Genomic DNA, 24,404 nt, shown 5'->3' on the forward strand with positions numbered 1-24,404 from the left:
GAGAGCTGATCCCTAATTGAAAATCTGGCTCAGGGACACTGTTTACGGTTTCCTTTCTTTTCTTGGAGGATGACCTTTCACAGACTCCCTCAGGCAGACCCAGCAAGTCTGAATAAATTGTGTGCAAATGTTGTGGACAGCTGTGTGAGTAAGAACGTGATAGCCGCTGGTAAGTGAAGTGAAATTGGACACACAGTGTTCAGTTTAAACCATAATTAGACCAGAGATGGCTTTTAACATAAAGTCACCAGCTAACCAGATGAATTACACATTTGTGTGGGAGGAAAAGCAGAGGATATTTGATAGATTAGAAATGCTTTCCAGAAAGGCCACAGATGCCAGTCTGTACTCGCCCTTTTTTGTTTGTTTGTTTTTTATTAATTTGAGCTATTTGAACTGAAGAGTGGCTCAGACTCTATGGTGTCCCTCTCAAACAGTGAGCAGTGTCCCGTTGATTTAATAAAATGAAGCCATGTTTGATGGTCTCTTCATGTGTTTGTATCGATTCTCCACACAGTTGATGCTGCGAAAAACTTTGGTGACCCGTCATACCATCATTTAATTAAGCACAGAGATTAAACAAATTTGCAAGGTCATGTTCGAAAGGACTGGGATCCTTTTGTGCTTTGCAGATGCTTTTGTTCAAAGTTGATTTGAAATGGCTCCGATTTTCTTTTACTTTCCTGCCAGTCCCACCATTCATGTCACTCTGAACACGCAAGGTTATCTGATTGTTTTGCAGCCATCGCAGCTTTGACATCTGGTAAAACTGAACATTTATTTGCCACTTTGAAAAAGAGATTCACTTGTTAGTTGGGGCTTTTATCTGAGCAAATAAGGCAGCATCTGTTTGATTCAATTCAAGCTTTGCCATTGTCATAATAGATATAACAGCGAAATTTGTTGGACTCTTTCTACATGCACTGCTTAGGAATTACATATTAGTGCAAAATTAGTGCGAGACCCTTCTCCCAGTCCCATAAACCCCCACTGTGTAAAATTACCACACTTTATAATAATTCAGCGCGGGCACAAATGAAAGATGATGGGGGGTAACAGTTTAGCAGCCTCACTGCCGGAGGGTCAGGTGGTTCGGGCTCTCATGGATCTGAAGGCACGAGGTGGAACAGGTGATGCGCCGGGTGGTGCTGATCACATGTGCGGTCTTTCCTGCTGGTTTACGTCCTCATCAGCCTCAGTGAAGCTGGAAAGCCACACTAAAAGTCCTTCAGTGAGGACACGACTTATGGCACAGAAGTTCACCGTCACCGGCCTTCTGCAGTCCTGGCTGTGCTGTCAACGAATTTGACTCAGTGACACACGAACCCGTTTCCCTGATCGAACATTCTCCACATGGACGTTGACGTAGTTTAGGATAGTTGCAGCTTATTCCTCCGGACCTTTTGTGTGTCTGTTGTATTGGTACGCCCCTGATCCAGAGTCTGAGCTCCTCCAGGAGCACACTTGACATTTCGGTGGAATTTGTGAAGAAGTGCTCTTAAGTCCCCAGCTGCAATGAAAGCTCGCTCAGCCGGAGTGGTGCCGTCCGGCCAGGTCTCAGAAAAGATCGTGCAGCAGCAGGTGTGAGGAGCGCTCTGCGTGCTCATCAGCAGCTGCATTTCATCCATGTCTTTGCGAATCGACTGGGCGTTTGAGAGAAAGACGGTTGAAGCGGAGGCTTAAAAGGGTCAGCCTTTGGCCTCGCCCACACACCCGCCCTCTTTCCTCTCTTCTGTCTTCAGTCACAGCGTCTCCTCCGGCCTCCTGCGTGGGTCCAGGGCGATGATCAGGTGATCTCCGGAGAGATAAAATACTCCGGGGACGGTGTGATATACTCCTGTATTGACCTGGAGGAGTTCAGCATGGCCGGACTGTAGTGCCACTGCACTGAAACAGTGTGAAATAACACACAGTACCACCAGTAAAGTGCTAAAACTGCACCAGTTGTAAGAATTCCAAGCCGCTGTGTCTATGGGGGGTGTCACCTTGTTATCTCTGACGATGTCAGCCTTCTGAATCTTGCAAGCAAAAAAACACACCGCCTTATGTCGGTACCAACAGGTTCGTGTCCTCTGGAAGAAAGGGAGAACGTTTGGATTATGAATAAATCTTTAAAGAACTCTGAAACAATCCGTTTTATTTTGATAAATCAGACATTTCATTCTGTACTGTTCTACTTTGACATTGTGAGTATATGAACTCCAAAGACAGGACAGTCGGTGGAGACGGATGTAAATGACGTGTGCTGTGTGAGACAGCGCATTCATTCAGTGGAAGCGATTTCTTTGCGCTAACGCCTCTTCCCTGAAGGGACGGGGACGAACGCCTGCTACATGGAGCACATGAGGAACCTGGAGCTGCTGGACGGCGACGAGGGCCGGATGTGCGTTAACACCGAGTGGGGTGCCTTCGGAGACGACGGCGCCCTGGAGGACCTGCGCACCGACATCGACCGGGAAATAGACGCAGGCTCGCTGAACCCCGGGAAGCAGCTGTGAGTGTTTCTGAGCTCTTCTGACTCTGCATCAAACATTTCCCAGAGGGGCCAACACCTAATTCACCCACTGAGAGCTTTGAAAAACGTTTCTCATTTCTATTCATGGCACTCAAGTGGATGCTTGTTTGTCCTACATCTGTTTTTTGTTTCCAGCTGTTTTTCTGTTTATTAAGTATGAACTGTGTGAATGTTTTATATACAATGCCACAACAATGCAACCATTTTTCAACCGGTTCAACCAGAACCACGTGATCAAACCATCCCGCGATCGCATGAATGCAGATCGTGAAAATAGGCCTTGTTTTCTCCTCGGGGTGTCAGTGGGGTTCAGCCAGGGGCGGAAGAGTCTGAAAGCTGCATGAGACTACGTCGAAGTGTTTCATGTGTGCCGCTTATGGAGCTTTTTGAACTAAAGCCTCCAGCACCCCTCAATAATTGTCATTTGCAGCTTATGGATCGGCTTATGTCGGCCGCGCGCTGAGGAAGCGGTTGCCAGACTGGCACCCTGCGAGCAAAGTAAATGCATGATCGCCTATTTGCTACACGCAGCGTTTCTCACACAGAAGGGGCAATGGGTTTGGATGGAAATGCAAAGATTGACCTTATATTTTCAATCGGTGAAATACCTGTAAACATGTATCTTTGTCATTGGAATCTGAAGGGCCTCGTGAGTCCAGATAGCTTCCTTTGCTGGTAACACACCCCTGTACGTTCAGCCGATATGTTCAGAGACATGACTCGTCAGTGCCAGGCTGTTGGAACGCCGTCTGTTCTCTCTTAGAGAGAGAGAGAGAGAGTGTGTGTACATATGTGTGTGCATTCTGCATTCAGATGACCTCACAGAGAATTAGCTTCAGATTTGATGCTTCTCATGCTTCCTCCACAGTTCAGGCTCCAGAAAGTCTTACAAAATGAAAATCAAGGTCCACTTGAATCAGCACGAAGACAGAATTTCACTGACGCTCCGGCTTTTTGCTGTTTTCTAGTAGCTATTCAGCAGGAGTTTAGTGGATGTGAGGAAGTTACTGAGCCGTATTAACCTTTTTTTTTTTTTTTTTTAAACAGATGAGAACTGTTAGACACGTGAATTAGCAGTGAGAGTTTTTGTTGGTTTAAAGGTGAAGACCAGGAAAGAAAAGGACGATCTCAGCTAAGGACAGTCTAGCATGGACAGAGTGCTAGTCCGTCACTGGGTAAACGAAAAGGGACGGACACACTCACATTTGCACTGGCTGGCAGTTTTAGGGTCAGCGGTTAATCTCAAACGCGTTTTTCGACCTCAGGATCCCAGCTGGACTCACACCCATGACGTTCGCACGGTGAGGTGGGATTGCTCAACACTTAACTACTATTACGCCTTTTCGCTAAACCAGAGGTGTCAAACAAAACTGGGCCTCAATTAGGACCGATCTATCGAACCACCAAGCATATTGTGAACAAAATTCAAATGAAGCATTGAGTTTCATTTTGATTTTTTTTTAGCCAAATTTGTAGTGGCCACAACACAACCCTGAGACCCGAGCTGAAATATCGACAGTGCTGCTATGAACTAGCTTTAAAGCCATGCAGTCAGGGGGAGGTGGTGAAAACATGCATGCGAGAGGCTACAAAATGCAGCAGTTACAAATGAGTGTATTTTGGATTTTATCAGTGAAATTGGCATTATGCTTTGATTGCAGTAATTTTTGGTACAGATTGTTCCGATTTGGAGAAATGGGCTTTTTATTTAAAAAAAAAACAACTTGTGTGAAGCTGTGTAGGTTTAATGCCATCATTTTACCAACTTGGCCAGCTTTGACGCCCCTGCATTAAAGGTGCATTAAGGAGTTTTTCAACTTTAAAAATACTTATTTTCCACCATAAATATGTTCCACATTTTTAATGACGTGTACAATGTGCCCTGACATATTCATTACAAGTACCTCTAACAGCGCTGAATTGGCGCTTGAAAGCTGCAGTGCCGGTCCGGCACCAGAATTTTTTTGGGGAGAATTTGAAAGGAATGACGTAATGCACGCTCCTGCTGGCCTGATTTCCTAAAGCTTCGTTTTGTCCGCCATTACTCCGCCAGATGCTTAGTGAGCAACAACTGAGCAGGATCTTCCAGAAAGTAAGAACAGACTGGCTTCTAGCACTGCCACAGCTCCACACAGACTCCACCAGGTAAAATAAACTTACATTTTACTGGAGCGCTACTAAAAGAGCGAGGAAGGAGTTCCCCTCTTCCGTGCACGCAAGCCACAGGCACGAGTGTTTCACTAAGCTGCATTACGCCCAAGGTCTGCAGGGGGCGCTGTTTCACATAAAATGTGCAAACTCCTTAATGCACCTTTAAACTAATAAAGAAAAATTGAATATAAAAGGAAATGGTGGTTCCCACTAAATGGACTATAGATGTGATGTTGCAATCGTAATCCTTTAGCTTTTCACACTGCATTAACAGAGCCCAAGCTGCTTTACACTGCTTATCACATTCACCCATTTACACACAAGTGGAGGTGGCGCAATGCGAGCGACCCTCAACTGGGAGCAGTTCAGGGTTCATTGTCTTGCCCAAGGACACTTCGGCATATAGACGGGGGGAAAATCGAACCAGCAGCCTGAGCCGCAGACAGCCATTAATAGAATTTCTTGTAAAAACACTTGTTTGGCGCCTCTTTGCTGCAGCGACACATCCTCCTTTCTCCCACTGTATTGATGCATTAATGGAGGAAGTCTGATGGAAAAAAAACTACTTGAACCTTCAGTACGGCACACAAAGAGCCGCTGCACGCAGTGTCGGAACCTCTGCCTCCCATTTTACTTTCAGAAACTCTAGACTGACGTAAGCAGCGTTCTCAGATGTTTTAATGGGATCATTTGAGGAAGGAGAGATGAAGTCTTGACAGATTATCTAAGCGTAAATGTGTTGTGTGGAATTAATAAATGTGTCTAAATTAGCAATTAACAACTTGCAAGTTGCAACTTGTGTCTCGTGCTGTCTACACACTGTCCTACCTCATTATAATCAGTGGATTGATGGTAGAAGAGATATAAATGAGCAGCTCCGTTCACAACAAAAGTGCTTATTCCATGCTGTCGATAAAATGGACCAGTTGTGTCTGTCTGTGTATTCGTCTTTCACAGGGCTCACCACAGCAGATCTGGTCTGGTCTTCACACTGTATGCACCTCAAACATGATAAGTGGTCATGATATGTTATTTAGCATAGGTAATGAACCTAAAAATAACCTAAAAATAACAAAAAGAACTATCCTGCAATGAAAAACATGTATGTCAGATATAAAAGATAAAGATTTAAGAGCATTTTTGTTTTTTTGAACATTGTGTCTTGCTTGAAGCCTGGATCATATTTTTTTTTTTTTTTGGGGGGGGGGCTGAATATCTGAAATAAAAAAAGAATTAAAGGGGAAAGACAAATGAAATGTATAGTGGACACAGAATTGGCTGCAGGAGAGGTCAGGACGGTGGAAAAGAGAACAAAGATACACGATTGTTGCCAGTTCCAGCTCCAGCCGGGATAATGAAACGGATTACAGATGTGCAGCCGAGAGGAGTGAAATTGACTAATGTGAGGAGCGCAGTCGCATAATTAGGAGTGTCTCATTCACACGGGCCTCGAGTGATTCATTCTCACAAAGAAATGAGTGACTCATTCACGTGACACACGTCTCAGTGCGGTCGCAAAGATGGCCAACCCTTTCAGTTCCTCCACATTTTGCAATTGATTCCAAATTGATTCCATTCATACTTTTAATATGCAAAACTAAAGAGACGACACAAAGGCAACAGTTTTAATAAATAACTCATTCATGTTGTGTTGCGTTATTTGAAATCTCTCCTTTTGATGCCTACAATGAGCTTTTTTTTTTTTTTTTTTTTTTTTACATCCCGCTTGTGCGCGTGGCCCCTGAGATGCTTGTGTAAGGTGTTTGTGTGAGTGTGACTGATATGGATTCTGATGTGAAGCTGCTGGTGAAAGGTTCAACATTATGTGCGATTATTGATCCGCAGTGCTGCGGTTGCTTTTAACTTCAAGTGCTTGACTAACTAGAAAGTGGTTTCGATGTCTTTTCATTATTACTGTTGGATTATCATCGCATGCTCGGCGGTAGAAGTGACCTTCAGATGAGTTAGAAAGAAGTTTACAGGGTTAAAATGTACCGTAAGCCACGCGCAAGGTGCCTGTATAATCACACCTCATTTACACTGTGATAAAGCTGCTTTACAGTCTCTGTGATGAAGTTTTGAAGGCTTTATCTCCTCACAGTGGAGCCTCGTCTTGGTGTGCTCGAGGTGAGGATGGGCACAGATCTGACTGGATTTCTTTTACTTTGCCAGATCATGTCGAAGCCGAGCCGGCTGGCCTGAAATGCATGGAAACTGTAGCGGTTTACATAACAGATCATCTAAAGCGGCACGCCAGCACTGTGCATTCTGCCGGTTTCAATGCCAGCTATTGTTCAAAGTCTGATCAGCGCAAATATGGCGATATCATACAGATCCTCTGTGTCAACGTCGTCTGCACAAGAGAGCGTCACCGCTGCTTGGTATCCTGGAACCGGACGTCGTTTCTCATCTCAATGGCCTTAACCTGCAACTACAAACACCATGGCCTTCTGCCGATGAGGAGGCTTTTCAGATGGAGCTGTCTTGGAGATGGTCAAAGCACGACACAGGGATGCTGGTGTGAGTGACATTAGGATGGACATGGTTCTCCAAGCTCGATTAAAAAAAAAAAAAAACCCGAGCTATTGTAATGCTCCCACTCACAATGTTCCCCTCCACTACACACATGAGTCATCCTCCTCCTCCACAATGAACTCCATCAAAAACCAGGAGAGAGGCAGACCGCCCTGTGCTCACCTTGACTAGAGCCTCAGTACAGACCTGATTTTTCACACTGATTGTGAATGAGCTTGCATTTATTTTGGGACATAAAGCAAAAATAACACTAAGAAGTTAATATTATTTGATATTTATATCCTGATATGATCTAATATTCACATTTTGCATCTTATACATATTTCTAAAGTGACACAACTGTCTTTCTGTGTATACATAATGAAATAGTTGCCTTTGTTGTTGTGTATGCGCTGTCTAGTCTAAATGTGCTGTATAATTGTGATAACTGAACGATATAATACAATGGTGTTCAATGATGTGTCAGGCCTTGAAAATCAGACAGTGATCTCTGTCTCAGAATGCTCTCTTTCTGCTGTCTGGTTCGCGCTGTTGTTTGAGCTTGGAGGGATAATAAAATATACATTTCAGCGTGTTGTTGGAGTGTGAGTGTTTTGAATGGGCATTTAGGTGATTAAACGTCTGATTTTTGGCTGATTTTTGTTTACAGTGCAATTTCTTTTCTCACGCGAGCCTCGAGGTTTGAAAGTTTCATGCCTAATTTATTACCCCAGCTACTACTGCTGCTACTAATAATCACAGCAGTAACCTCCTTGGCATGTTTTGGCCCTTGGCTTGGCACACTTCATCTGATTTGGCCCTTGAAGAAAAGTAATTGGAGGGACCCTGAGCCGCAGAGTGTCCCACTGTCTTCTTGTTGCCATCAGGTTGAATGCTTTATCTTGTCAAGCCTTGCATGTATAAACTGTACTTTGAATTAATTTATTGTAACATTCTGAGATGAGAGTTTCTAGCATGTAAATCTAGTTCACTTATGAAGTGTTTCTACACTGTGTAGTAGCCTCCGAGGTGCATGTCAGTCACATTCACCATTCATGCACACACTCGCATACCCATGCAAGGTCCTCAGTCCATCCATTGGGACCACTTTGGGGTTCAAGGACACTCTGACATATGGACAGATCGGGCATCAAACCTGGCAGCTTCTGATTGAACCGCGGTCGCTCCCTGGACCCTGTTTTCCTTCTTATTCCCCGTGGGAAAGGAGAAAGGTCATAAAAGTGAATGTGCGATGGTAACGGGAGAAGGTGACATCTTTGCCATTTTCAAATCATGTGAGTGCAAAGCAACATGCTCAAGGAGCAGCTGGAGTTCATGGTTCACTGGAACGAATGACGTGCCCTCTTCAAGTGGAGGGGGAAACCTTTCTTGGGTGGCAGAGCTCATATCTTAAGGTCTTATTCACAAGTGCTCTTTGGGAGGGATTATGGGATTAACTGCCAGCTTGAGGAGGCAGACTGCTGAGGTGAAGAAAGAGCCAACCTGTAAGGCGAAGCTGTCTGCTCACTGATCATCGCTGGACATGAAAAATATGACAGACGTCAGAAATTAGTTTCCTCTGATGGAGTGATGGGCTCAACCATCTGGTAGAAATTCTCCACTGTGACGAGAGCCATTGTGTATCGTTTCAATCCCCTCCGGTTGCTTCCCTAGACATGCTTAACCTGGAAATGGGTCTGAGCGTGACCAAGGAGCTGCTGAAAAGATTATATACATAAACGCTGCATTGCCAGAAGTATTTGCTCAGCCCTCCGTATCGGTGCGTTCATGTGTTCCTGCGACTTCCACCGCCACAGGTGTGTAAAATCCAGCCCCTCGACATTAGTGAAAGAATGTGTTGCTCGCAGGAGACCCTTGAATCCCAGCATGCTACAGTCATATCAGGCCTTCTGTGCGATAGGCGCACTGCCGTCCACTCTCCACTGTTAGCAGTACTTTAACAAGGTGGGAGCGATTGGGAACAACAGCAACTCAGCCTGTGAGCCAGGCCTCCTGCATCGGTGTGTCATCTCAGTAATGGTCCAGTATTACCATAAATACACACTCCTAAACTGTGTTGAAAGCCAACCTAGGAGAGTTGAAGCTTTTCTACCTGCAAAGGCTGAACCCATATCAGGCTAAATCTGGGTCAGTCAAGTTCCTGTGGAGACAGGCGAGCCAGTACATTGTGTATATCCTTCACTTTGTGTGAGAATGGCTCAGAATTCCCCCATATGAGCTGGACGAAGGTACTGGGATGCCATCGCCATGCAGTGGTGGATGGATGGATGCTGTGATTTTTCTTTTATTCATTTATTTATTTTTTCCTGCAGATTTGAGAAGATGATCAGCGGGATGTACATGGGTGAACTGGTGCGTCTCATTTTGGTGAAAATGACCAGAGAGCGGCTGCTGTTCCAGGGAAAGGTCACGTCGGCGCTGCTCACCACCGGACGCTTCAACACCAGCTACATCTACTCCATCGACAATGACAAGTCAGTTCTTTTGTGTGTCTGTGTCCATAGTGTTTTGCATATTTTCAGTTTAATGGAATGATTTTGTCCTTGGACAGTTCTTGTCCTTTTGTACTGGCCTGTTCTCGCTAATTTCAAGCTGTCATATCCCACCTGTTGTGTGAAACGCAAGCATTCAGATCTAAAAAGTGACACTGACTTCTGCAGAGCAGTGGGTTTTTGGCTCGTCTTTGTGTTCCTGTTGGGCTGCAGAGACGCCACGGATCCTGTGATGTATATAGTAAAAAGCTTTTTCTGCAAAAAGTCTGGAAAGCCTTTACTCGCAGCCTGCAATCAAAGAAGTCATGCTCTGATTTTCTTTGAGTTTATTTTTCCCGATCATCTCCGTGACTGACGCCACAGAAGAGTCTTTGATTTTATTGATTTTTTTTTTTTTTAATGAAGCTGTAATGTTCTAATACTAATGAACAAATGCATTTGATTTATTTTCTGGATGCTCAGATGTTTCGAAGTTGTCCTCCCAGCGTCTGCGACAACGTGAAGTTGTTAAGCCTTTAGCCATTCACCCATGCAGTGCAGATCTGTGAGTCACAGTGCTTTCATGCTGGTTATTTTTTTCTGTGCGTTGAGACATACTTTGTTTGCTTCCTTTGTGTTGTCTTGTTACTGTGCAAGGGCGAGAGCCGCGCTGGATGTCTGTGTGGTTTGAGTACAAGGCAGGCGGCCGGATCGCTGCATAGATTTGGTGGATTAGTGTCCTTACATCTGCATGTTTCACCCCGAGACTGCTGCTTCTGAAATCACGTTCTGAAAGAAAATAATCTGACGTTGACGTTAGTCTTGGATTATGCCTTGTTAGAAAACACCCCCCTTCCCTCTCCTCTGTTTTCACAAATATCAGTCTGATCTTAAGAGAATAGCAGAACTGGATAAACAACCCAAAAAATGTATGTAGGAGAGAAAAATGTGAGCTGCGTGACGCCCGCTGGCAGTCTCGGGTGAAGTTGGGACATGCTAAGTAACTTTAAATGGTTCAAATGTAAAGGCATATGCTACTTTCTAGTGTAATTATCCATGAATATATTATTTATACTCAGATGTGTTAGTTCCTCAGGTGTTTCCTTTGCCTTCTGTAAAATTACTATTAAAACTTATTTTTCTTAGACAAGATGAGCGAAAAGAAAATAGTCAAAACATTCAAAAATAAAATCTCCCAAAATATCTGTGTTCATCACATCTTTGTGCATGTTGGGCAGTGTTTGGGTAAGTTACTTTTAAAAAGTAATTGGTTAGAATTACAAATTGCCTCTCCCAAAAAGTAATTGAATTGGTAACTCAGTTACCTCATTGTAAGAGTAATGAGTTACTCAGCAAAGTAACTGACGTAACTGAGGTTTTTTTTCATGTTCTGCACATTACCACATTCTATAACATCTATAACATCAAAGATGTTTATATCAACTGATTGAAGAATAAAAACACTTTATACAGTATGTTAGAACATTTGGTATTTATTGTAACTAAACTGCAGCCTGTTAAGAAAACACAAATGTAAACTTCTGGCCTTTAAGTAGTGCAAATCTCTGTAACTGTACATTAGGCCTACTGTGTGCCAGTGGACCTGCAGTCGGTGTGTCCAGCTCAGCTTTGGTCGCCCGCTGACCCGAAAAATCGAGCGTTGCTTGTTTTAACAGAGCGGCTCGTCTCCCTCCTGGCTGCATTTGGGCTCGGGGTCGGGTTAGCATGGGGTTAGCAGCAGCAGCAGCGTCATGCTAGCATGTCTTGATGTGAGGAGCTTCATAAGGTTGGAGTTGCTCAAGACAGACATGGATCAAGACTTCCAGTTTCAGAACGCTTCCTTTGAACGTCCTGGGCTCGACGGCATTGTCTCTGTCCTGTTGTATTTATTTACCGTGCAGCGAGTAAGACACGTGAGCAGGACATGATCACCGGACAATAATCATTGCGTCTTCATCCCCCCGCTCTCTCCTGCAGCTGATGTGTGCGGCAGAAGCAGACACTCGCGCTTCATTCAATCTAATTGTAGTAACTCGCAACTTCATATTGTCAGTAACGGTAACGGCGTTGCAACGATGGGAAAAGTAATTCATTTGATTATTCGTTACTGAAAAAAATAACGCCGTTATAATCTAACGCCGTTATTACCAACACTGATGCTGGGAAACTTTTTATTTCCTACTTATGACATTCATCCCTCAAAAAACACATTTAAACCAATTTTATGGACCAATTTTGGTCCACGGGCCTCATGTTTGGCATAGGGACCAGTTTTGAGGGGCATGACTTCCATTTGAACCATGTTTTATACATCAGATCTACACCTACTTAGAGTACAAGTCTTCAGATGGTTAAAAACAGTCAAATAGTCTGGAATATTCCTTGTAGTTTTTACATTATTAAAAAGGGTTGTTTGTTGTTGCAGGGTTGTCACTCCTTGAGTGTGTGTGTTTGTGTGTGTTCGTCTTTGCCTGTCACGGTTCAGGCTCAGGAGCCTGTGTGATCTTGAGTTGGATAAATTGTTTTTTACAGCTGGATCTATAGGTTGTTCAAGTGTAACAGAGCAATGCTTTGAACTCTGATAGACTGTATGTTTCAAGGGTTTCAGTTCCAGTGTTGGCCTGAATATGGTGTTTTTTTTTCCCTCCCCTGAAAATAGGTCTCCAAAAGTGGGGTTCCTTCTATACTCGGTGGTTTGCTATTCAGTTCCAGTTGCTGATTTCTTGTGAGGGCTTCAGCGTGACGGGCTCATAATGCTGTAATTTTCTAAGCTGTACTCCTGATTGGTCAGTCAAGCTCTCCTGGTCAAAGAGGTGCTGAGTGTGTATTTGCTGAACTCCCCGCCTGTTGTATGAATATGACTTCTAACACCTGAGAGTCATTTTTGGATTTCTGTCCGACGTTTACAGGGAGGACGAAGGTCTGGCCAGTGCCGAGAAGGCGCTGCGCGGCCTGGGCCTGGACCCGTCCGCCGAGGACTGCGCCGCCACCCGCAGGGTGTGTCAGATCGTCTCCGCCCGGGCGGCTCACCTGTGCGCCGCCACGCTGGCGTCGCTGCTTCGCCAGATCCGGGACAACAAGGCGGCCGAGAAGTTGCGTACCACGATCGGAGTGGACGGCTCCGTTTACAAGAATCACGCAGAGTAAGTGAACGTTACCGACGCACGCTCGACACTCGACCCACTCTGTGGTTTTAAATTCCGCGGCAGGTCACAACACAGGTCACTTAAGGTCGTGTTTCTTTTAGAACAAAACTCCACCTTGTCCTGTTCACACCGACGCCCACACTCATACTCATGCACACAAACATGCGCGTGTGTGTGTGTGTGTGTGCTGGTGTACGTGACTACACTCAAACAAGTCACATCAAACACCTGAAACACCAAGCGCCAGCCATCTGCATGTTCGCCCAGATTCTAAGACTCTCACTCCCGCGAGTAGCTGCTGGATTCGCTCTCGACCAGCTCTGCTCCGAGCCCAATTAAACAAAAAGAGGTGCAACAGTTTCCCCCTGACGAGACAAGCGGCAGCAGTCAAGTTGCTCCTGGAGAGCAGGTTTGAACCCAGAATGGCGTTCGGAGTGGAAACATTTCCCCTCGCTGTCCGTACGGCTGATTACGCAGACAGGCAGGGAGCGCACACACACACACACACGCATTGAAGAGTTCTGTTTGTCACAACAGCACCCATTTCCCCATCAGAAGTTAGCATCTCTGATGGTGTGATCTTTAATTAGTGGCTGTGGTGTGAGCCGCTTCCACATCTGGAAAGATGCTGTCGAGTGTTCAGAGGTGTCAAAACATCCTGTCCTGCATCGAGAACGTCTCTCTCAGAAAACATCCTATTACCACGGAACAATGTTGGAAATGTGTTTGAGAAACCAGAGATGATCACAGACACTAGAGATGTCTGTGCAGCAAAGCTCTTTTAAAAAGATCCAGTTGAAAAAAGGGAACGCCAATTAAAAAAAAAAAATCAATAGTCTGTGAAGTAAATAGCTTTCCCCGTGTGCTGGGACAGAAAACACGCTGCATGCTGAGCAGGGTTCAATACTGGGGTGGTGATCAATTTCCAGTGATTGCTAATCACACATCTGGGCCGTTTATTGGCAGATAGTTCGGTCAATTTTGTTTATCACTAAAGCAGTGGTTTCTAAGGTTGTGGTTTACTAAGGTACTCTCTCAGACCTCTCCGATGTCAATAGATTTTACAGTTTTTCATAGATTTGTTAAAAAATAATATTCAGTGTAATGGAACAGGGCTGGTTTCTGCTTGCCTTTGTTTGAATGGAGTGACTGAAAATAAAATGTGATTCTGTGGAGTTGGACCTGTTGGATGAAATAAGTCATTGAACACACGGAAGCATCGGAGCACAATAAATCTGAAGTTGACAAAAGTGCAACATGGGAGATTTTCTGAGGGGAGAAAAACAAGAGCGACGGATCCCAGAAGGCGTGCGGCGGCGAGTGCATCCTGTGATGAAGTCTGGAGATCTAAATCAAGGGAACACAGCTGCTGAACTGCCTCTCACCTCGGTCACAGGAGCGTCTCCGCTAAACGCCGAGCCAATTTACACCTCGGATTCAAATGTTTTTTAAAATGGAGGCGGTCTGAAACGTCGCCACCACTTTTAGCTGCTGTGAATCAGTTTTAGATCTCTACATTGATCTGTTAGCAGGAACTCCACACACCTGCTGGAGAGAAGTTTCAACTCGCCGCTTCTCCTCCGCCAGGTTTTCCAGGAGGCTCAACAAAATGCTGCGACGCCTGGTGCCCGACTGCGACGTGCGCTTCCTGCTGTCGCAGGACGGCAGCTCGAAAGGCGCCGCCATGGTGACGGCGGTGGCTTTCCGCGTGGCGGCCCAGCAGGCCGAGCGCCAGCGGATCCTGGACACGCTGCGCCTGAGCCGCGAGCAGCTGCTGGAGGTGAAGCGGAGAATGGGCGAGGAGATGCTGCGAGGGCTTTCGAGGCAGTCGCACGATCTGACCAGCGTGAAGATGCTGCCCACCTACGTCAGATCCGTAGCTGACGGAACAGGTAGGTCACGGGTGGCCTCACTCCTCACACGTGTTCGTAGAGACTTTCATGATTTTTTTTTTCCCTCCTCGCTTGTTTTTGTTCAGAGCACGGAGACTTCCTGGCTTTGGACCTGGGCGGCTCCAGCTTCCGGGTGCTGCTCGTCCGAGTGCGGAGCGGAAAGAAGCGCTCTGTAGACATGAATCATAAGATCTACAACATCCCACAGGAGACCATGCAGGGCACCGGAGAAGAGGTGATGCATCACTGACAGACCACCCGACAGCGCCCCCCGCTGCCACCAAACCCAAAAATCTGTGTCCCCACTGGACCTTCAGTGATGAAAGGAGGGAGACCCACCAGCCACATTTCATTCCATTCACTCCTTCACATTAAATTAGTCGCTGTAATTCTCATAATCCCCGGTGGTAGAAGTGCTCTCGTTACATGTCTGCTCTCTGAGCGACACGATAAAAACCGTGTCGAGGATCAAAGTTAAGCGTTCTTACCTTCAGCTGTCTGGTAAATTAATGACTGCCCTGTTGAGTCGATAATGATGCTGAAGCAAATGTCTCACTGTTTTGGTTCCATGTCAGAAGAGTTCCGTTTCATCTCATGCATCACTCTACCGTAGAGTTAAATGCATTTAACATCAGTTTGAATCTGTAAAATCAGGGGTGTCACACACAGTGGAGCGGGCCAGACTGGTAAAATAGTGCCTTAATAACCTTTAAATTTAAACTTCAATGTTTTATTATGGTGCAGAATGTACGCGCTGAAACTGTTGATACTTCACGAAACGATTATGACCGAAAAAGACTGCAGTTTCAACTAAAAGCCAATTTGATTTAAACGTTCTGGTGCAAAATACAGTGAATTGTCAGAGCAAGTTCTCCATATCTGTCACAAGCTTGTTTTACAGATTCAGCCCGGCAGCATGGCCGTGCTGTAAGCTAGCTGTGTGTTTGTGTGTTCACCTTGTGATGCTAAGCTTCTCGTAGTTTTAGCCTTGGGAGCCCGTGTGACCTTGAACTGGATAAATTGTTTTTGTACCTGGATCCATAGATTATTCAAGTCTAACACAGCAATACCTTGAACTTTGATTTGTATTTCAAGGATTTCAATTTCAGCGTTGGCCTGAGCGGTGTGGGCTTTGTTTCCTGGATAAAGGTCTGCAGAGTGGGGGTCATGTTATATTTGGCGGTTTAGTATTCGGTTCCAGTTGCTGAGTTCTTCATAGTAACGGGGGAGGGCTCATAAAACAAGTCCTTTTATAATCAGGGTTTCCTTCTGTTTGAACCAACACTGTACGTTTTTAAACAGTACAGCTGACTGATCGATCACACTGTCTCTGTCAAACGTGTGTTGAGTTCCCAGAACAGTCGATCAGTATCATAATAAACATGATGAAGTATTTTGGATTTACTCAACTTTTTTTCAAACTAAATTTGGTTCTAAGTAGTTATTTTTGAAAGTTTAAGCTTTTTTTTCCTCTAGTTACTGAGATATGTAGCCGGTGTCCTATCCACCTTGTGTGGTTTGAACATGCAGCAGTCGCACTCCTCTACATCTTCACACTGGTCTCTGTCAGGTCTCTCCCTGTAGAACTCCACTAGCAGCCACTTGCACGCCTGCAGGCCTGAGAGAAATCAAATACCACGCATAAGCCAATAGATTTTTTTTGAAAAAATACACTTTGTCCATATTTCAGTTGCCGGAGACCCAGGAGTGTTACAGTTCTGCATTTAGAGTACTTGAAAGAAAAGCTTCTCATTAGTCCAACTTGAGCCAAGCGACAAGTTAATTGAGGCTTTAGGCTTCAGTTTCTTTTCCCCTCGATGATTGGAGTCATTTCCCAGTGTTTCATGCTCGGCTTTTTTAGTTGTTTGTTCAGTCATGTGACTTACACAAAGGAGCGTTTTTTTTTTTATAGATGTTCGAAGTTCTGTATTGATGCGTCTGTGTGTTCTTCCTCCTCAGCTGTTCAGCCATATCGTGAACTGCATCGCAGACTTTCTGGAATATATGGGCATGAGAGGAGCGTCCTTACCTCTGGGATTCACGTTCTCTTTCCCCTGTCACCAAACCAAACTGGACCAGGTAGTGTATATATCCTCGTGTGTCACACTACGTCAACAACACGTTTCGTTTTTTACGGTGTAGACAGATGGTGTAATGTCACTGCACAGCAACTTAAATATGGTGGTATTAGTGGGCATCAGAAAGTGTTTTGTCTTTCTGAGTGCTGAAATGCTTCGTTTGTTTTGCACATGCTGAACGTGAGATTTCTGTTTGATCTTTCCGTCCAGTATTACTCCCAGAAATTAGCTCTGATTTCCCAGCAAGTCTTAGTGCTGTTGTAGGAGGGCTGTAAGATGCGAGGACAGCGAAAAGCGTGACGAGAAACCGAAAACGTCTCCGTACAGGGAGCACCTGTCAAACTTGAGAGGGGCTCATATTTTCAGTCGTTTGTTGAGACGGTTTTTGCAGCAAACCCAACAATGTACGTGAGACACTTCGATGATGCTCAGCTTCTTTCTTGTCTTATGGAAAAGTTTTTTTTCCGAGGGATCTTTTGAACTCTTCCATGTTTGTTTTGAAGGTCGAAAGGAATAAAGCTGGCAGTCCAAGAAAACATGTGACAATGTATGAAGCAATATGTTTTATATGTCTTTGTAAAGATCGACTGAAGAAGATGAACGGTTTCTTAACTCCTCTACAGATTGAATGCAGTGTGCCGAAGCTCTTTCTTTGACTCATACTTTTAATTACTACTGCTGTCTTTCCTCCAAGGGCATCCTCCTGAAATGGACAAAAGGTTTCAAAGCGAGTGGCTGTGAAGGCAAAGATGTTGTCACATTACTTAAAGAGGCCGTGCGGCGTAAGCAGGTGAGTGCGTGTGTTTCATAGACGTGGTCAGATAACATGCGAACATGTTGACCCATGAAGTGGGACAGAAAACGGGCCGAACGGGGATCTGCTGCACAAGCTTCGTCATCTGGCCAACACATGTCCCTGGCATGAAGTGACAGGAGCGCAGAGGAAGGCTTTTCAGGGTGTGAGGAGTTCTGCTCCCAGCGTCTGCAAAGCCATGGGAGTCGATGCATAAGCTGTTACTAAGTCTTAAATAGTGAACCCTCCCCCACCTTGATATGTTACACATGAACCAAATCATCGAAAGCCTTGTTTCTCCATTGTTCTTACAATTCCTGAGGTTCTATACGAAAATATTCAACCTTTTAAAAATGTGTGTATATTTCAGGAAAGCCTGTCAAGAAATGAATGCATGATCGAGTACAGAAAACTTGTGAAAAGACAGTTTTCTTCTACAAGTTGGCCAAGTTTTTTTTCCCCCCCCATTAACTGTGGCGTTGTGACTTTGCTTTTATAAAGGTCAAGGTTGCTTTAAGAAGCAGATTCAGACTCGATTCCGTTCGTCCGACTGTATTTTTTCTTGCCGTGTTCCATTTCATCTTTCATCCATTCTCTGTATGTGCTTTGTGCAGCAAAGGCTCTTAGTGAATGGAATCATATCTGAACTGAAGTCCAGCTTAGCTTCTTAAAGTTGATGTAGGTTTTTTTTTTTTGATAAATAGGCCATTGGTCCAACTTGGTGTGTTGCAGCTCCCTGAAACCACCAGCGGACGACATAATGCACTCTAAATAGGTTTACAAAGTAAGAAACTAATTCAATGTGAGCAAAATGTGGAGAAAACACTTATAGAAAACGATAAAGAAAGTGGTAAAAAATGACTTTAGTTGCGGTTTCAGTGTCTGTTTGTGTAGCTTTCCTGTCACCACGGAGTTCCTGAGCAAGACCCTTGACCCTCGTCAGCTCTCTAGAGTGCCGTAATATGGCTGCGACTCCACACCGTAGAGATGGCATTGGTCAATGGGTTAGGAAAAAAAAAATAAAGGAATTTCCTGAGGGGGATTAATAAAGGGTGATTAGTTTTTAATTTCAGCCCATTTGTTTGGCTCTTTGCTTCGACTGAGAAAAACACACACACACACACATACTCCTGTGGCTCCATACAAAAGAAGCAAACACAACAACTGCGGAGACATTGCAGTACGTACAAAAAGAGATGACTGAAGCTAATTGGTGTGAGTGCACTGGTCAATTCTGGAGGCACTGCGCTTGAATGAACAGACCATTAGCAGAGTACTGCCCGGGAATTGTTGGTTGCAGATGCCACATTGCTTGACTGAGCTCATATCGCCTGTAATTAAAGGTGAATGGCTTTTCCCACAATTCATATTGGTCCTGAATCCTCCAAACAAACTTAATCAGGCTGTGAAATAATGACTTTCTGCCGTCCACGAACCAAACACGAGGCTTTCACTTGAAATAATGTAAATGAGTCTTTTGTTTTCAAGTTAAACATACCTTAAAGTGTATGTTTCTTTGCGAGCATATTAGCACTGAAATATGTCAGCTCAAATTAACAGACAATTCTAACTCGCATCGTGCGCCGAAAAATTTAAATGTTAATACCCACACGAACACATGAAAATGAGAGCAGTTCCCAAGTTCTGTTCTGTTTTGTTTCCCTCCATCTCCTCTCTGCCCCCCCTTCCCATCGCGCTTTGAAGTTCGATGCAGTGAAGAACTGTAATTAAAGTTGTTATAATTGCTTCCAGGAGTTTGACTTGAACTTTGTGGCGATTGTTAACGACACCGTGGGAACCATGATGACCTGCAGCTACGAGGACCCCCGGTGCGAGGTGGGACTCATTGTCGGTAAGTTTGATTTTCTCCCGCCTTCCTCGTCTCCTTTTTTGCGACGCGTTCATCGGTAGAACTTGGCAGAGCTGCGACGTCTCCGCTTCGCCCTCAGGCACGGGCACCAACGCCTGCTACATGGAGGAGATGCACAACATCGAACTGGTGGACGGAAATGACGGCCGCATGTGTGTCAACGTGGAGTGGGGGGCGTTCGGAGACAACGGGGAACTGGACGACTTCTGCACGGAGTTCGATCGCGCCGTTGACGATTGCTCGAACTTCCCCGGGAAGCAGAGGTACGGCCCGTCCTTGTGCATCTCAGCAAATGCTAATAGAAAGAGACAATTCAATATTTATTGTTTTCACAAGTGAATTTTTGATTTATTTCCAAACTTGAGGGTTTCTTTTGCCCCATTGTTTTGCTTTTTGAATCATTCACCAAGTGTCCATCCGTCCATGTTCATTCATGCCCGGTCACATTGAGCGGCAGTGTGGGAAACAGCGAAGGCCAGACCTCGCTGCCCCCGCTACATCATCTCGCTCTTCTGACCGGAGCCCAAGCTGCTCCCGGGGCAGAACAGACATCTCCTCAGAGTCCCAGTCTGACCTCAGGACGTGCCTGGTGAAACTAAACTGTCCATGTGGAGGAGTAGAAACACAACTTTGAGTCTCCCCTGGATGAACTTTACATATTGGCTTGAGAGACACAACATGGACGACGTTCGTCACATTTATATTGTGCGGCCGCTGCTGAACTGGAGGCAGCGTCAGAGGTGAAGACCTGGACCGCCCTTCAGTGTCCACTCCTCTGTCTGTTAGGAAGTCCATGTCGCGTTTCATCTGGAAAATGTTTTCACTGAAGAATTGACCGGATGGGGTCAGAATCCAGATGTTTAGAAACGCTTCGACGAGGCTGCAGGCCAGAGACCAGCGAATACCCAGCAGCACTGGAGACACAGGCGCTTTCCAGGTTTCAGGCTCATACTGCTACAGTGAGGAAAGCAAAATGAACAGCACAAGAAGAGTCTGATTAAGACGCAGCAGTAGTTTGGAGATCCTGACGGCGCGGCATAAGAAGAGCCTTCATAAAAGGAAAAACACTTTCTTTCTGAGTGACATATGGAATTTCATTTGAGTTAAGACAGTGAATGCAACTCATTCATGATTCAGTGTGCACTGGCAGTGTTCGTATGCAGCGGCAGCACGGCATTGTGGGACAAAGATTCAACACTGAGAATTCAAATTGCAGTTTTAATTAGTCAATGTCCGAGAGTGGCAGTTGAATAATGGTTTCAGTAATGTTAAAATATTACAATAAATATGCAACATGTGTAATGTGTTCATTCTTCTAAATAAATGAAGGAGTTGATCGCAGTTAACTGTAACCAGAGTTCCTGAAAGTAGCCTACACATGCATGTAGCGATGCTGCACCGCCATGCAGCCCGCTAAGCCACTAATTATGTAGAAAAATCATATAAATTTCAATTAAAATATAGATGAAAGCGCCACTGTTGCTGCAGCTCCTCTGTTATTCCGTGCATGATTACCACGTGTGTGAAGATGCATCTTAATGTTATGCAGAGAGGACTGAGGTTTATATAATCACACCCCAGAGACCACAGGCTGGTTAGCATGCCTTCATTTTCCAATTTAAGTCACGTACAGTTAATCTGAACATTTGCTTTGTGAAGCGCACAGATTAATTTGTCTGGCTTCACACATGATGGCCTTAAAGTTTCCTTCACGTGTATGTTTTTATTATGGTCCGTGGTTGTGGATGTATTCCTGCACAACATGATGCCTTTTAATGTGTTGCATGCCTCAGTTGATGTTAATTTAAAAAAATGCAAAAGTCTCTAGTGCTGCCAAGCTTCCAAGATTCTTTTCTATTTGTAGTCTTGCTGCAGATGCACATATTAGGTGTTACACAAATACATAGGGTCGAGCATTATCAGAGGATCTGATCATGTGCAGATATTTTTCATGCCGTTTATTTTTAGTTCAGAAAAGGCCTTAAGCAAGCACTAGTAGTATTATTAGCACAATATTGTGAAACCCCTCATTCGACAGAGGAATTTTTCCCCAGTGATTTTTTGTCTCAAACATGCTGATGTTAAATTAGGTTGTTACATTTTTTCTTTTTTTTTTTTTAAATGAGTTAAAGTAGCTGGAGGCAGTTTAGTCCTGAAGCGGAATGCAAAGCTGATTTGAGTCGTGCTTGTCAGAAAATGGAGTCCAGATGAGATCCTGGCTTTTTCTCACAGGAAGAACTAGTGTGAATTAATGAGAGGGCATTTCAGGCAGACAACAGGGTGGCCAATGGCTGTCTGGGCACTGTTAAAACCCGTCAGAGTCCGTCTTTGTGGGTGATAGTACCGCTGGAGAGCCATGCGAAAACTCAATCAGAGGTAAGAGACGTAGATCTGCAGTTCCCTCCTCAAATTGCCCCCCTCAGAATCCTCAGAAAGCTGGGATTACGCTGGCCTTTCTCCTCGGCTGCCAGGGTGTTACAGCACCATCGGAGGTCTGCGTCTACGTGCACGGCCAGCTTCTCCTCTTCACACATTCCCTGTTGAGACAGATGTGCTGCGTTTCTCTCTCTCTCACCCCCGGTAATTCCTGACCAGGTCTTTTTTTCTTGACGGCTTTAGACTTTAGACCCCATTCACACAACATTTTCAAGTGAAAACTTTCCTTTGGCTTTCAGGGCTCCAGTTACACGAATACAGTGCTCGGAGCCACTAAAAACACAACTTTTTGAAAACAAGGCAGCAAGAGAGCAATCCAGAGTGACATGGCACCCAGCTCAATTTCTTTCTTCTTTTTTTTTTTAGTTTTATAGTTAACAGTCATGGTAATAGCAATCCAACTTCATTCATCTGAATATCCGTGCACTTCACATTTTTATTTACAAAAACGACAGCGCCTACAGTTGTGGTGTAAACATGGGACTTCTGAAACGAAAACGCAAAAATGATGTGATTTCATTAGGAAGGTCTGTGATTAGATGGCAGACGGTGGAAGGAAGCCCAGTGATGATCACAAAGCTGCCGTCTGAAACCTCATTCCATCAGTCTTCTTCGTGGTTCTGGTGTTAGAGAGAGAAATGCTGGTTTAGGAGGTTCTTCCTTTAACTGTTAGCGGCTCGGAGACCCCTGAGTCCAGACAGGCGTAGTCTGATGATTGTCCCTTCACCTTTTATTCCGAGCTCAGGAGATCCTGACGAGTGTACACAGTGTTTTCCTCACACGAGTCGCTGTTTTCAAACACAAACTTTTACACACATTAAATAAAGCCCCAGGAGTGGAGGGCTGTCAGCTGCTGCTGCTGTTTACACACTCCTGCTGATGCCTGTTGATACATTTACTCCCGCGACTCGGGAGATGGTGTTACTTTGTCTGTGATCCCATAAGAGTTTCCGTGAATGGACCATCAGACTGCTTCCCGCTGCTGGAGCTCTTAATTGATAGTGTGTGTGATGCAACATCACCACATGATGTTTCACACATTACACCGAGGACGAACGCCGCTGTTTCACGCTCTTAAACGGCTGTAGAACTTTCAAAAGGCTCGACGGGCCAAGTTTGCTGTGGTGATTTATTTATTTTTGTTCATCCTCAGCACTGGTGGACTTCAATGCCACAGTGCCAGGTATGATGGGATTGATCCACTGATTGACTGGGGATGAACGTCAGCCAGACAATCTGATCTCTCAGTGGGAAACAATTCGATCAAACCAAAAAAAAAAAAAGAGAGAACACGTAAACAGGGCTTATTTTTGTTTTGAGCTGATACCATTGTTTTGCGTAACTCCATGGTATTTCTTATTGTATTCGCTCTTTCTTTTGTTAGTTGGTTGGCAAAAAGGTTTTCTTTGTAGTTGAATTGGAGCAGAAGAGGGAAGGAAGACTGTTTATCGCTTTAAGTCTTTAATGGGAGAAATGAATTAGAGCCAGCTGGATTCGTTTGAGTCGTCTACTGAGAACAAAAGAAAAGCACATTCATATAAATTAAAGAAGCCTCTAATGGAGTGTCTCGACTCTTAAGTAGTGTCTGTGTTAATTTCACAGATGTGGAAGGTTTTCACTCTTGCGTTTGTTTCTCGCAGGTATGAAAAAATGATCAGCGGCATGTACCTGGGAGAGATCGTTCGGAACGTGTTGATGGATTTTACCGCCAAAGGCCTGCTGTTCAGAGGCAAAGTGTCGGAGCGACTGAAGACCCGAGGCATCTTTGAAACCAAGTTCCTGTCACAAATCGAAAGGTGGGTGCTGAAAATGGCTGCGCTTGTTGAATCTGTACAGTAGTTTGCTGTTCTTTGTGAATGTCAGCCACGCCAGTCCAGTGTGATTTATAGGATTGCAGAGCACAGACTGAAGGGAAGTGGAGGGATAAGAGACGCCAGACAAAGACCTTCTGACTACATGCACTGCTATTACAGTGGCAGAAAATAGTGTCTTTATAGTTGTACATTGTATATAATACAATGTGCACAGAATAACCTTGAATACAAAAAAAAAAAAAAAAAAAACACATTACTGCGTGTGTGTCATTGCACACATTAAATCTTTTTCTGAAGCCCATTACTGAATCATGGTTCATTGTTCGGCTTTGCTGTTTTCTGATTCAGAATTCTTTGAGGAGGCGTTGAGCCATTAGTCATCAGCCTCAGGTCCAAAACCTTTCAAGTGAAAACGCGTCGCTTTTGTGTTTGTCGGTTTCGGAAAAATTTCACATTCACACGGCAACATGTTGAAAACGATGTCTGTTTACACAGAAAATGGCAGAAATACTGAAAATAATGTGGTTTTCATGTTGGGCCAGTAGTGGGTGTTTTTATTTTCGTAGCAAAACCACAACTGTGCTGTAAGCACGGACTGACTGTCAACAGTGAAACTGCAAACTGCCAGGAGGATATGGACGGGCCGTCTGGACTCTCTGGAGGCATGTGCAGAACCACAGTTCTGTGCTTTCACTGGAGAACG

The 24,404-nt window shown here is 44.7% G+C and overlaps 1 protein-coding gene across 1 annotated transcript in view; it reads left to right on the forward strand.

The window, feature by feature from the left end:
• Nucleotides 1-24,404, forward strand: part of hk2 (hexokinase 2) — a 49,620-nt gene that overhangs the window by 16,440 nt on the left and 8,776 nt on the right. The window contains exons 7-16 of the mRNA XM_030104806.1: nucleotides 2,311-2,494; nucleotides 9,514-9,675; nucleotides 12,582-12,815; nucleotides 14,406-14,710; nucleotides 14,797-14,945; nucleotides 16,670-16,789; nucleotides 17,483-17,578; nucleotides 19,334-19,433; nucleotides 19,531-19,714; nucleotides 23,528-23,683. Of these exons, the coding sequence (XP_029960666.1) occupies nucleotides 2,311-2,494; nucleotides 9,514-9,675; nucleotides 12,582-12,815; nucleotides 14,406-14,710; nucleotides 14,797-14,945; nucleotides 16,670-16,789; nucleotides 17,483-17,578; nucleotides 19,334-19,433; nucleotides 19,531-19,714; nucleotides 23,528-23,683 (1,690 nt within the window). The remainder of the gene's footprint in view (nucleotides 1-2,310; nucleotides 2,495-9,513; nucleotides 9,676-12,581; nucleotides 12,816-14,405; nucleotides 14,711-14,796; nucleotides 14,946-16,669; nucleotides 16,790-17,482; nucleotides 17,579-19,333; nucleotides 19,434-19,530; nucleotides 19,715-23,527; nucleotides 23,684-24,404) is intronic.

This window comes from Salarias fasciatus, chromosome 12 (assembly GCF_902148845.1).
Source record: "Salarias fasciatus chromosome 12, fSalaFa1.1, whole genome shotgun sequence".
NCBI classification, from domain to species: domain Eukaryota; kingdom Metazoa; phylum Chordata; class Actinopteri; order Blenniiformes; family Blenniidae; genus Salarias; species Salarias fasciatus.